Source organism: Talpa occidentalis, unplaced genomic scaffold, assembly GCF_014898055.3.
Source record: "Talpa occidentalis isolate TD23 unplaced genomic scaffold, MPIMG_talOcc4v2.1 talOcc4.13, whole genome shotgun sequence".
Taxonomy (NCBI): domain Eukaryota; kingdom Metazoa; phylum Chordata; class Mammalia; order Eulipotyphla; family Talpidae; genus Talpa; species Talpa occidentalis.
The window spans coordinates 74,137,383-74,151,606 of record NW_023601322.1 but is presented as its reverse complement, the minus strand read 5'-3'; the positions used below and the strand labels follow the sequence as shown (position 1 = coordinate 74,151,606).

At 44.5% G+C, this 14,224-nt stretch overlaps 1 protein-coding gene across 1 annotated transcript; it reads left to right on the top strand.

The window, feature by feature from the left end:
- Nucleotides 1-5,846: 5,846 nt before the first annotated feature.
- SOWAHA (sosondowah ankyrin repeat domain family member A) lies at nt 5,847-7,933 on the top strand. Its single transcript, XM_037509347.2, has one exon. It carries the CDS (start codon nt 5,847-5,849, stop codon nt 7,491-7,493), a length of 1,647 nt encoding a protein of 548 aa, XP_037365244.1. The 3' UTR covers nt 7,494-7,933.
- Nucleotides 7,934-14,224: the final 6,291 nt, after the last annotated feature.

The following is a 14,224-nucleotide window of genomic DNA, read 5'->3' as shown; positions in this document are numbered from 1 at the left end:
GCAGCCTGGTGAACCAATACTAATGAAGGCCAATCTATGCCTCCACGACAAGAGAACAATCACAAACATAAAGCACTTACTGTGCTTCTCCTCCAGGTTCAGGCGTGGAATTCAGAGGGTGATATGGATCAGAAGAAGCAATGCAGTATAATAGTACAACTTATAACTTAACATAACATAACATAGAATGTAGAGAGCTTTTTATTTTATATTTATTTGATAATGAGGCTTTAAAAATAACAAAAGGCCTAATATCCTGTCTTCCTCCAAATTTAAGATACTGAGATAGGAACACATAAGCTTCCGGTGGCTTTCTCCATGTTTGGGACATTATACAGTTTTACCCTTACTATAAATATACATTTTACAGTTGATTTTCCTAATGTTTATGGGCAAACCTCTTTAGAAAATTCTTTAGAAGAATGGATTTAGGGCCCTCCCAGGCAGCAGGGAAGCAAATTTAAAAGCAGCTGGGGAACTGGATATCATTGGCATCCTCACCCTATTGTTTATCAAACTATAAACTAACAACTTAAAATATTAAAGCAGAGGGAGTTCAGATGCACAGTATAAGTACTAATATAAATATAAACCATAAGCTAAGCTGTTATTTGAGGAATTTTCTTTACTTTATTTGACATTTGGAACATTGTAAGTAACTGGTGACCTAACTTTGCATACTAAATGAGCACAAGCTTTAGAATCAGATAGCTGGGGTTTAAGTTTGGGCTCAGCCAATAATTAACTGTGACCTTGGGCCAGTTTCTCTGCATAGCTCAGAGTCTGAAGCCTGTTAAGCACTGTAAATAAACTGAGCTTGTACCAGCAATTCCTTTTCAATCAGCATTTAATCCCTTGTCTACTCTTAGTGATCACAGTCAAAATGAGTGCCAACCACATAAATCAATGATGATTTTTAACAGAGGAATTTTCTCCCTCCTCCTCTTAGAGAGAAGGGCTAGTAACAAAAGTCCAAGTTGATTGAAGCTCCATTACCTATAAGATTATGGAAATGAATTTTCAAGGAACACAATAATTTGTCCTGAAAAGACATATAGATAGACAGTAGCTGTTGAAAAGAAAATTGCAACAAAGGGAATGTGACTTTAAAAATGAAAACAGGCAATATATGGTAAGTTCTGCTTCTGAAACATCTTTGGCAGACATCCCTGTCTTTCCCCTCTCATTGCCTAGCTCAGTGACCATGACCATCTCTGACAGGGACCCGGTAATCACCTCCCCCAGACCCCCTCTTCCACCCATTTACCCTAATGGCATTGGTTACAGTGGGCAGACAAGAAGCATGGATTAGGGGCCTCCCTGGTGGCACAAAGGGTTAAGTCGCAGCACTATGAAGCTCTCTGCAGCCGTGCAGCATGAGTTCGATCCTCAGCCAGGGAGCTACCCATAAGGTGCAGCAGACCTCTTCTGTCTTGCCCACTGCGCCCCTCAGCAGTGTATTTCAGTCAGTCCACCTGTTCTGCTCCCCACTCTATCTCTGGTGAATCCTCTCAACCCCCATACCTCTGGCCTGAACCCCAGTTCTTCTATTCAGAAATGAATAAGTCTTTAAAAAAAAAAAAAAGCATGGATTATGAAACAACAGGTGGCCTAATTTCATTTGTGCATATATCTACCAATGTTTCTTAAAAAAACCCAAATCTCCTCATAAAAGAAACCAAAAAAGATGGATTGTTAACATGTGATCTGCTCTTTTTCTTTTTATTTTTTTAAGATTTATTTATTTATGCATACAAGAACTGGGGTATAGGCAGGAGGTGTGGGGGGGAGAGTGAGAGGATTCACCAGAGACAGAGTGGGGAGCAGAACAGGTGTATTGACTGAAATATACTGCTGAGGGGAGCAGTGGGGAGACAGGAGAGGTCTGCTGTGCCATGTTGATCAGCTCCCTGGCTGGGGATTGAATTTATGTTACAGTGGCTGGCAATAGCTTGATAGCACTGTGTCTTTAATACCTGTTCAACCATGGAGGCCCTGATCTGTTCTTTTTATATATTGGAAGCTATTTAATTTGGATGACATCACTATTAACTTTATAATCAGGAAATAAATCACTGTTTAGAAATAAAACTCAACTACAAACAGAATAAGGTTCAGACTAGCACTGAAGTTTCTTCACTCATGACCCCAGATTATTTTCCAACATAATCTTTTGCATTTCTGATAAATACCCTAAATCGAAAATACAATAGGCACTGCTTACCCTAAATTCAACTTCACAGTCCAACTTCCAAGCCTTCACCTAGTCTGTTCTCACAGCCTGCCTCTTAAATACTTCCCCAGGTTTCTCTCCTAGAATCCAGTAAGTCCATGGAACATTCCTTTCATGTGGATACACAACATAATTAATTGTATGTTTTTTTTCTCCTTCACAAAAACACGTTCTGTCTTTTTTCCCAGAGAACCTGGCTCACTCTCTTGAACCCAATGATAGTCAATAGATCTTTGCTGAAATAAGTTAAAGAAGGACAGGGGCCTCCCTGGTGGCCTAGGGGTTAAGTCTCAGCACTATCTCCACTGTGGCCTGAGTTCAATCTGGCCAGGGAGCTGACCCACATAGCACAGCAGACCTCTCCTGGCTTGCCCACTGCTCTCCTCGGCCAGTGTATTTCAGTAGATCTGCTTGTTCTGCTCCCCACTCTGTCTCTGGTGAATCCTCTCACCACCACCCCCAACCTCTGGCCTACACCCAGTTCATCTATGCATAAATAAATAAATCTTAAAAAAAGAAAAGAAGGGCACAGGGTGATGCAACTGGGGCAGCTGCAGAATACCTTACAGGGGTAGGATTTGACCTGGGTTTAAAGAAGGGGTGATATTTAGACAGAATGATAGCTGACTACAGTATCATTGTATGTTAAAAACCTAAGGACTTCTTACAAGAGTAATGTCATCATTCTGATAAAAAATGCTTAATAATACGGGGCAAATTGATCATAAAATTTCTCCTTTAAAAGGGAGATGTAATCCTTGTTTTACACTCACATTCTAAAGCTAAAAGGACACAATATTTGCAATTAAAAAGTAGTTGTCTAAAAATGAGTGTCATTAGAAAACAAAATTAAAAGACAAAGGACAAAGAAAATATTTATAACATGTATAATAAAGGGCTAGTAAGCCCATCTCAACCAGAAAATAAATGGAGAAAGAAAAGGATGTTTCACAAAAGAATAAAATTCATAGACAATAAATAAGACAGGGGAAGTTTAACTTTATTAGTAATAAAATAGATGGAAATTAGAGATATAATATTTTTTTGCCTTTCAAATCCACAAATTAAAAGATATTACTGGAAGCCAGTAAGGGAAATAGAGGGTACTTTCACAGGACTCAACTTCTCTGGAAAATAATTTAGCAATAAGCTTCAAGAATCTTAAAAATAATTCCCTTTGGCCTACTGATTCTCTTTGTAGGAATCTCTCCTAAGGAAAAAAAGAAATGTGTCAACAGGTTTTTCAAGTTAATTTTTTGGTCATTTACATATCTATATAAATTTGGGGTTACATTTTTACTCCTCCATATGTGCACATACTTCACTCACCCTCCACCAAACCTCTCATGCCAGTGCTCTACCCCCTTCCTAGCCCATCCCCTCATTCTCTGCCCTGTTCCCTCCAGTAACCAGTATGCTTTTCACAAGATCTAAGAGTTGTTTCTGCTATGCTTTGCAAAAAAACAGGTTTTTGATTGTTTATTCTATAGATAAGTCAACATCTGATATCTGTCTGACTTATATTACCTAGCACAATCACCTCTAAGCCCATCCATTTTGTCCTTGTCAAAAGGCACCGTTTCATCTTTTTAAAATAGCTGTGTAGCATTCCATTAAGTATATGCCACAATTTCTCTATCCAATCACCTGCTGTTGGGCACTTAGGTTGGTACCATAACTTGGCAATTATGGACCGTGCTGCTATGAACATAGGAGTACATAAATCTCTTTGGGTTAGTGTTTTCACAATCATAGGTATTTATAAATACCTAGCAGAGGTGTTGCTGTATCATATTGGAGATAGTATCTCCATACCATTTTCCATCAGAGTGTGCACCACTGCATTCCCACCAACAGTAGATAAGTGTTCCTTTCTCTCCACATCCTGCTGGTCAACATTTGCTCTTTTTTCCTTTCCTTCTTTTTTTTTCTTGTTTTTGTTTTTTGCCATAGGCCCCTCTGACAGGAATTAGTACGTATCTATCTCATTGTGGTTTTGATTTGTATTCCCTTATAATAAATCCCACCCTTTCCCTGGAGCTGCAGCTGAAAAAGCTTCTCCCACCTAACTCACTGATCTTTAAGTCCTTGCTTCATTGTGACCTTGATGAGTGGGGCCCTGACCACAGGCTCAAAATTACAACTGGTCCCTCCTCTGCTTTTGCCTTGCTTTATTTCTTCCATAATATTAATCTTGCATTTTATATAATTTCCAGATTCACTTTATTGCTTCTGTTCCCCTCCACCATGTGACCACCACAGGTAAGGATTTTTTTATGTTTTGTTTTTTGTCTTGCTAACTGATGCATCACTACCTTAAAAGATCCTGGCGCCAAGGAGGTGCTCAACAGATGTTTGGGGATTAAATGAAGTTTGTCAACATAGCATGACTGATACTTCGACTTTTTTATTTTATTTTTTTAAGATTTATTTATTTATTTATGCATACAAGAGCTGGGGCACAGGTCAGAGATGTGGGGGAGGGGTGTGTGTGTGAGGGGAGATGTGAGAGGATCCACCAGAGACAGAGCGGGGAACAGAACAGGCAGACTGGCTGAAATACACTGCTGAGGGGAGCAGCGAGCGAGACAGGAGAGGTCTGCCTCGCCAAGTGGGTTTATCCCTGGCCTGCGGGGGTATGGGGGTGGGGGGTGGGGGGGAATCGAACTTGTTTTGTAGAGGCTGTTGATTGTTTCATAGTGCGGTGCTTAACCCCTTGCGCGCCACCAGGGAGGCCCGACTTTATTATTTTAAAGCACGAACATGCATGCACATAAACGTAGGGGATAGAGAAAATATTTTCAAAATATTAGTGGTTTTAGGTGCTTTTTTACCCTCTTAAATTTTCCTATGGTTTTACCCCCAAAATTCCATGTGAAAATATACTACTTCATCATGAGAAATTCGCGTTTTAAAACGCGTCACCTAAGCCTCTAGTGAATGCATTGCCAGTCGCATTATCTTTGCTGCAAACTGTCTGAAACCGTTATCCCCTATAAAACGCAATGGACAACTGGAGAGGTACTAATAGCCTTGGAATAAGTGCTAGCTTTAAAATAATCGCCCGGTATTTTGCGGTAGCTAAATATTTCTCAAAGGAATACAAACCTTGCCTCGGGTCGCTAGTAACCGCTGCCTCCCCGGGGAACACACCCACCTAGCAACGCGAGCCGAGCTGCAGCCTGGTCCTGCGCCTTTAATTCCCGGCTGGGGGGTGCGGTGCAGAATTTCCGCTCCCGCACTCCCTGGGCGGCGCTGGAGGCAGCTGTCACCTGTAAGGCGAGCGCCGCGCGCAGAGGCCGACGCCCGGCGCCCATTGGGCAGCACAGAAAGGCTGAAACCTACCCCGGAGCTGGGGGCGCGGCGGGGCGGCGGAGGATGCGCGCCCCGGGCCCCTGCGTCTTGCTCGCCGAGACAGCCGGGACTGGCGGCGCCGGCGAGACCGAGGTCCAGCTTCGGGGACACACCCGTTGGGCCTCGGTGAGCGCGATCAGGTGAGCTCCGCCCGGGCGGCGGCGACTCCCAGAACCCCAAGTCCGCGCGCCCTAGAGGGCGCCGCGCCACGCACCTGCCCGGCAGCCGGAAACAGCGGGCGGCGCGGGCCGGGAGGACCATGGCGCTGGCCGCGGCTGCAGCCGCCGCGGCCGCGGGGGTGAGCCAGGCGGCGGTGCTGGGCTTCCTGCAGGAGCACGGCGGGAAGGTGCGCAACTCCGAGCTGCTCAGCCGCTTCAAGCCGCTGGTGGACGCCGGGGACCCGAGCGGCCGCGCCGCCCGCAGGGACCGCTTCAAGCAGTTCGTCAACACCGTGGCGGTGGTGAAGGAGTTCGACGGCGTCAAGTTCGTGGTGCTGAAGAAGCTGCGGCCCCGGGACGCACCAGAGCCCCCGCCCGCCTGCGTCCCCAGCGCCCCCGAGGCACCAGCCCCGCCGTCGACCATAGCTTCGGTCTCCTCGGGGGACAGCGCGGCCCAGGAGCGGCGGTCCACGGAGCCACCTGAGAACCGGACCCCGCCATCAGAGCCCCTGGACACCCCTGCCTCCGAGCCCCTTCAGCCAACCGGGGAGCTGTTGCTGGGCCTCGCCCAGCTCCCACGGGGGGCCTCAGAACCCGTGATTCCAACCTTTGCGTTAGCCCAGCCCTCGGAGGGATGCTCAGCGGATCTGGCCCCACCGTCTAGGGCCCCGTCCGAGGGGACCCTGTCCGACGCAGACCCGCCAGAGTCGGAGCCTGGACCTGGGGCCACGGAACAGCCGTCGCCACCACCCGCTCCGCGCGCGCAGCCGAAGAAGCCCTGCATGCTGCCGGTGCGTTACATCCCGGACACCCCGGCTTCCCGCTTTCGGGGGGAAGAGCTGGCCCCGCGTCGGCAGCTGTCGGAAGAGCGCAGCCCGCGGAGCTCCCCGCTGCTGCTCCGGCGACTCTCGGTGGAGGAAGCTGGCCCCGGCCACGGTGCGGCGGGCTTGGGCCGCTCCCCGTACCTGAGGCGCCCGTCGCGCGCTGGCCCGCGTCTGCTGAGCCCCGACACCGAGGAGGCGCCCGCCACGACGCCGCCGGCCGCCGTCCCCCTGGAGCCGACCGAGCACGAGTGGCTAGTGCGGGCGTCCGGCGGCCGCTGGACCCACCAGCTGCACGGGCTCCTGCTGCGCGACTGCGGTCTGGCAGCCAAGCGCGACTTCATGTCTGGCTACACGGCCCTGCACTGGGCGGCCAAGAGCGGGGACCAGGAGATGGCGCTGCGGCTGGTGGAGGTCGCCCGGGGTGGGGGCGTGCGGGTCGATGTAAACGCGCGCTCCCACGGCGGCTACACGCCGCTGCACCTGGCCGCGCTGCACGGCCGCGAGGACGCCGCGGTGCTGCTGGTGAGGGGCCTGGGGGCGCAGGTGCAGGTGCGTGACCACAGCGGGCGACGCGCCTACCAGTACTTGCCGCCCGGCTCCTCGTATGCGCTGCGCCGCTTACTCGGAGACCCCAGCCTGCCCGGCTGCACAGAGTCCGATTCGTCGGGCGCTGGAAGTGGCAGCCTCGCGGTCCGGCGCCCGGTGCAGGTGGCCGCCACCATCCTCAGTTCCACCACGAGCGCATTTCTAGGCGTCCTGACCGACGATCAGAAACTTCAGGACCTGGCTCGAGGCTTGAGGAAGTCGGGCTCCCTCAGCAAGCTCTTGGGTGCTTCACCCATGGCACCTCGTAAAAAGACTAAGATGCGCAGTGGCCTGCCAGCTTTTGCTGGTCTAATGCCTACGCTGCCTCCCACAACTTGATGGGCCCGAGGACACCGCCTGGTTGATGAAATCGGTCCTGCTCCCCACAGTCTGTAAGCCTGCCCAGGACAACCTCTTAATACCCGTGGCTCCATCATTTTTTCAACTTTGTCCACCACCTGGTGGACCAATGCTCCAGCTTCTGGATGAAGCTTGACCTATCTCCAGACATGGAAGTCAGATCTCCAGAAGCCACGCTTGAATTTTGGAGGAGACTTGAAATTTAGGATCAAAAGTTAAGGGGGCAGCAGCTGGTCTGGCCCGTGAATGAGTTAACAGGATGTCTTGATACCCGTACACTCCCAAGCCAGAGCTAGAGCAAGGGGCTCTTTAAGTGTACTGTGATGTTGGGTTATCTGTCAGCTTTCAGAGAGTACTGGTTTTGTAATTTGAGGCTTTTATCCTGTTTTTAAATTCTAATGAGGTAAAAGAATTTTCATAATAACCTTTTGAAATTATATTTTTCCATTTTTAGGCAAAGTGCTCAGACATTTTCAATTTTTTGCTAAATATTTTGGAATTCTATTTCAAAACAAAGATGATCAAGATCTAGAGGAAATTAGTCCCAAACAACAAAATCCTTAAATGTTTATCTACCTCATTTTAGGAAATCAAGATTCTGGAGTCTTGAACACAGAACACCATGGTGACCATTGTGAATGTAATGAATTTCAGTTGTACTGTTGACATTGAATATTAGGAACAGATGCATTTTGGGAGTCTAGGTGATTTAACAATGAGAGAAAGAGATATTTTGGCAGGTACTTTTAATTTGTCCTATGGTGAAACATAAACATGTCTTTGCCACTGGCGATGGCTATTTTGATTTATTGTGAATATTTAATTTTTTAAAGTGTGGTTTAATTGTGAATTGCACCTTTGTGCCATATTTCTGAATCTGTGGTTTTCAAATCTGGCTGAGCCTTTTTGCGCTGCAGAGGAATATTCAAAGGGGGGGTGGGGGAAGTCATAGCATTGCACCAGGAAAATAACTGGTTACATAGTGAGGGATATAATTTTATATGAAAGATCTGTATAAATAAAAAGTATGATACCCATTTTGAAAAACCATCTGAGAGCAAACTTCTTATTCTAAAAATAGTAAATGGAGAATCTTTGCTCAGTGACCCTGGAGGGATGGCTTAACCTTTCTGGACCTTTGTTTCTGCTGTAATGGAGAAGATTCATTGACATTTCCAAGATTTCCCAGGCTCAACAAGTGTAATTTTAATGACTCCTTTTCTCTTTCAAAGATGTGAGATCTATTTGCTCAACCAAACTTTTTTCATATCATATTGTGATGATGCTCTGCTTTTTGCAAATTGTGCTTGCATGTCATTGGTTATTTCAAATTGTTTTTGTGGCACAGGGTGGTGGGGCTCCCCTCCCAGTGAGGCCTCTGAAATTACTTAGGGTAGTCCCTTCATGGAATGTTATGATTTAATCATTAAAATAAAGTTTCCCCATTTTCTTCTTGCTTGTGATGATGTACTTCCATTAAAAGTCTACAGTATTTTTGGGCCTCCCCAGTGGCGCAGCGGTTGAGCGCTGGGTTGCGAAGCTGCCCGTGGCCTCTGCGGCGCCGGTTTGATCCCCAGCTGCTTTCCGCAGACCTCTCCTGCCGCCCGCTGCTCCCCTCAGCAGTGTACCTCGGTCCTCCTGCCTGCTCTGCTCCCCGCTCTGCCTCTGGTGAATTCTCTCACCCTCCCGCGCTTCTGACTGTACCCAGTGCATGTATAAACAAACAAACAAATAAAGAAAGAAACATGCCTCTATAAAAAAAAAAAATCTACAGTTTTTGCTCCCATATTCTTTTCCTTTTAATCTATTTAATTTCTCCCCCCTTCTCCTCATCCTCTGCCTCTTTCAAGCATTATGTTAGTTTGGATTGCTCTGCAAAATACATCAAGCACACACAGATATGGTAGCCAAAAACTGTAGATAAATGTGGGCCCAGATCTGACCTTTTTACCTTCCTTGCCTGGAACATTAGCTAAGCTGAATAAATTATATTAAGATGCAAATTAAATCTTCTGCCTTTGCAGAAAAATTGTGGGAGGCAATAATTATAGCAATGTGAGTAGCTGCAGGTCTAGAAGACAGAAAAAAATATTAGAAATTCTCCATGGTAAAAAGAGGCTTCTCTTAGGGTAACAAAGATTACAAATGCAAGCATCACCTGCTTTGAGAAATCAAAATCTAAACCAGAAAAGTAGTAAAAACAATAACTGATGTTTATTGCACAGAAAAAGGAGGGCTAACTGAATTGCCAGAAGAATCTTTGTATTTCAGAAGGGTGTGCTGCAAATTTTCCAAGTGAATGAAAACATTGGGCAAGAATTTAGTGTCAATAAGCCTAAAATACAGGTGTTAGAAGCCACTCCCTTTTCCTGGCAGGCCAAGACCTTCTGCAACTATAAGGGACATTAGCAGGAAATTAGAGTTTGATATACAGATAGAAAGTTTTCAAGAACCATAAATGGCCCAGCAGGGGTATACTGGTAAAGGATATTTCCCAGCAACTGATGATAGTTGTTTAGTAAGTTAAGGCAATTTAGCTGGTTAGAATTGTTCCAGAAAAGAATCCCTTTTAATGGGAGAGGAATTAATTGTTGATGTGGATGAGTCATAACTATAGCAAGCTTTTAAATAAAATTTTACACATCCTTTAAAGGAGGTTGGAGGCTGTTCTTGAGCATGTCTCACCTAATGGAGATGAGGCTATGGGTAATGCATTATGTAACCCATATTTATTAACTGTAGGGCACAGTTAATAATAACTACTTTGTAGGTATTAACCACAACCTTAGAAAGCGTGTACTTTTACAACTTTTAAAGTGAGAAACTGAAGCCTAAAGAACTGTAAGTAACTTGTTGGGACCTCACAGGTAGTACATGTCAGAGCCAGGGGTGCATACTGGCACTCTTTTCCATCTTGCTGTCCAGTTGCAGAAAAGCAAGGTCTCATCTCAGCCCTTTACTCATTTAGTGACCTTAGGCAATACCCTCAATTCTCCAAACTTCACCTTCCTCCTCTGGGGATCCTAAGACTGCCAGTACCAATCCTACAGGCTGTGGGGAGGGAGCAACACCTCCAGTGAGTAGGTGGAGCTCTCTACAAACTGTAACACCAACCTGAAATCTTCTTTTTCTTTTTTTTTTTTTTAAATTTTTCATTTGTTCATGCTTTATTATCTCTTTTCTTTTTTTTTTTTTAAAGATTTATTTATGCATACAAGTGCTGGGGTACAGGCCAGAGGTGTGGGGGGTGAGAGGAATCACCAGAGACAGAGTGGGGAACAGAGCAGGCAGACTGACTGAGATACACGGCTGAGGGGAGTAGTGGGAGAGACAGGAGAGGTCTGCCACGCCATGTGGGCTGCTCCCTGGCTGGCTGGGAATCGAACTTATGCTGCAGAGGCTGCGGATTGCTTCACAGTGCAGTGCTTTACCCCTTGCACCACCCGGGAGGCCCCTTATGCTTTATTTCCTTTCTTTTTATATTTATTTATTTATTTGTTTGTTTGTTTGTTTATTTATTTTTTTTTACAGCTTCCACTTTTTTTTAATTTAAATTTCATTTTTATATTCCCCATACAATTACAACCCCCTTATTTTGACCCCAATCCCTTCTTTCCCCGCACCCTCACCACTCCATAGAGTGTCTCTGGTTCATAGTTGTTTGTTGATTTTGATATTTTCTTTCTTATAATTATTCTTTTCCTGGTCCCTTATTTAAGTTTTCTAGATTCCTGCTATGAGTGAGACCATCCGGTATTTTTCTTTTTCTTTCTGGCTTATTTCGCTGAGCATGATCCCTTCCAGCTCCATCCATGTTGCTGCAAATTGCATGTGTTTATCTTTTTTGAATGCTGAGTAATATTCCATGGTGTATATGTACCACATCTTCTTGATCCAGTCATCTGTTTTTGGGCATTTGGCCAAAATCTTAGCAGGAGTATCCATAGTGTTCTCAGACTGCACTGAAAAACCAATAGCTCTGATTTGTGGGTTAGCTTTATACAATCATTTTTTACCATGTTAGTATTTGTACTCATCAATACCAATAAACGATAAGGAAATACCCACAAAAAGGAAATTATCCCACATGCAGCTGTGATGTCACTTTACTTAAAGTAATTATATCGGGCCTCCCCAGTGGCGCAGCGGTTGAGCGCTGGGTTGCGAAGCTGCCCACAGCCTCTGCAGTGCCGGTTCAATCCCCAGCTGCCAGGCAAGGGTCCCACATGGAGCGCAGACCTCTCCTGCCACCCGCTGCTCCCCTCAGCAGTGTATTTCGTCAGTCTGCCTGTCCTGCTCTCCACTCTGGCTGTGGTGAATTCTCTCACCCTCCCGTGCTTCTGACTGTACCCAGTGCTTGTATAAATAAAATAAATCTTTTTAATAAATAAATAAAATAATTATATCTGATGGTGCAAGGGGTTAAGTCACAGCACTATGAAGGTGTCCGCAGCCACCGCAGCACAAGTACTTCGATCCCTGGCCAGGGAGATAACCCACATGGCACAGCAGACCTCCCCTGTCTCGCCTGCTGCTCCCCTCAGCAGTGTATTTCAGTCAGTCTGCCTGTCCTGTTCCCCACTCTGTCTCTGGTGAATCCTCTCACCCTCCCCATGCCTCTGGCCCATACCCCAGTTCTTGTATTCATAAATAAATAAATCTTTAAAAATAAATATATCTATAAATATATAGAGATAAGTAAATATATAGATATAGATAGATTTATTTATTAAAGATTTATTATTTTAAAGATCTAGATAGATAGATATCTCCTAATGAAGCATGGTGACCTGAGCTAAGCAACCTGGAGAACTTGAGTAACAACCTTTTGCTTAGTTCCCGCTGTACCAGATGCCACTGCCAATGTTAATGATGAAGCAAGATGGACCTGAAAAATCCTGTGACCGCTGACCCTTTACTCACTTCTTGGTATGTAGCCACGTCATATCTGAGCATGTACAGCTGCCGATGCAAACCCACCCAGAACCTTGTAGAAACTAAAAGTGTGTATATAAGCCCCTGACTTCCTACAAACAGGGCTCAGCCTTTGGATGCATATCCGCTGGGCCAGTACCAGTACAATAAACCTGCTTCTCAGTAATAAGAGGAAAATATATAGCAATAGAAGCTCACATCAAAAAACAAGAAAGAACTCAAAGAAACAACCTAATCTCGAAGCTCAAAGATCTAGAAAAAGAACAACAAAAAAACCCCAGAACCAGTAGAAGAAAAGAAATAATAAAAACCAAAGCAGAAATAAATGAAATTGAAACTAAAAAACAATCCAAAAGATCAATGAAACCAAGAGCTGGTTCTTTGAAAAAATAAATAAAATAGACAAACCCCTAGCCAGGCTCACAAAGGAAAAAAGGGAGAAAGCACAAATACACAGAATCATAAATGAAAGAGGAGAAATCACAACGGACACAGCAGAAATCAAAAGAATAATCAGTAACTACTATGAACAGTTATATGGAAACAAGTTCAACAATCTAGAGGAGATGGACAAATTCCTACAACTCTACAATCACCCAAAGCTAGATAAAGAAGAAATAGAACACCTAAACAGACCAATTACAAGCAGCGAAATTGAAATGGTAATTAAAAACCTCCCCAAAACAAAAGCCCAGGACCTGATGGATTTACAAATGAATTCTACCAAACATTCAGAGACGAATTAGTGCCTATCCTTCACAAACTCTTCCAAAAAATTGAGAAGGAAGGGACAATACCAAACACGTTCTATGAAGCCAATATTACACTAATACCAAAACCGAATAAGGACAACACAAAAAAGGAAAACTATAGGCCAATCTCCCTAATGAACACTGATGCAAAAATCCTCAATAAAATTTTAGCTATCAGAATCCAACAATGTATCCATAAGATAATTCACCACGACCAAGTTGGATTCATTCCAGGGGCACAAGGATGGTTTAACATCCGAAAATCAATCAACGTTATCAACACATCAACAAAAAGAAATATAAAAACCATATGATAATATCAATAGATGCTGAGAAAGCTTTCGACAAAGTGCAACACCCATTCATGATAAAAGCCCTTGAAATTCTTGGGATACAAGGAACATACCTCAACATCATAAAGGCCATCTATGACAAGCCAACAGCCAGTATCATTCTCAATGGTGAAAAGCTGAAAGCAATTCCATTAAGATCTGGAACAAGACAAGGATGTCCACTCTCACCACTGCTTTTCAATATAATACTGGAAGTCCTAGCCAGAGCAATAAGACAAGAGAAAGACATCCAAGGAATCCAAATAGGAAAAGAAGAAGTCAAACTATCACTATTTGCAGATGATATGATATTATACATAGAGAACCCCAAAATCTCCACAGAAAAACTAATTCAACTCATCAATCAATTCAGTAAAGTGGCAGGATACAAAATCAACACGCAAAAGTCAGTAGCCTTCCTATACACAAACAATAAATCTGAAGAAGAAGAAATCAAAAAAACCACCCCTTTTATTATCGAAACAAAAAAAATCAAATATTGGGAATAAATCTAACAAAAGAGGTAAAGGACCTATACAAAGAAAACTATAAAACACTGTTAAAAGAAATAGAAGAAGACACAAAGAAATGGAAAGACATCCCCTGCTCATGGATTGGAAGAATAAACATTATTAAAATGGCCATCCTACCAAAAGCAATATACAGATTCAATGCTATTCCAATCAAAATC

Excerpts from the sequence above, each read along its gene's own strand:
- SOWAHA (XM_037509347.2), top strand. The coding sequence starts at position 5,847 with ATGGCGCTGGCCGCGGCTGCAGCCGCCGCGGCCGCGGGGGTGAGCCAG.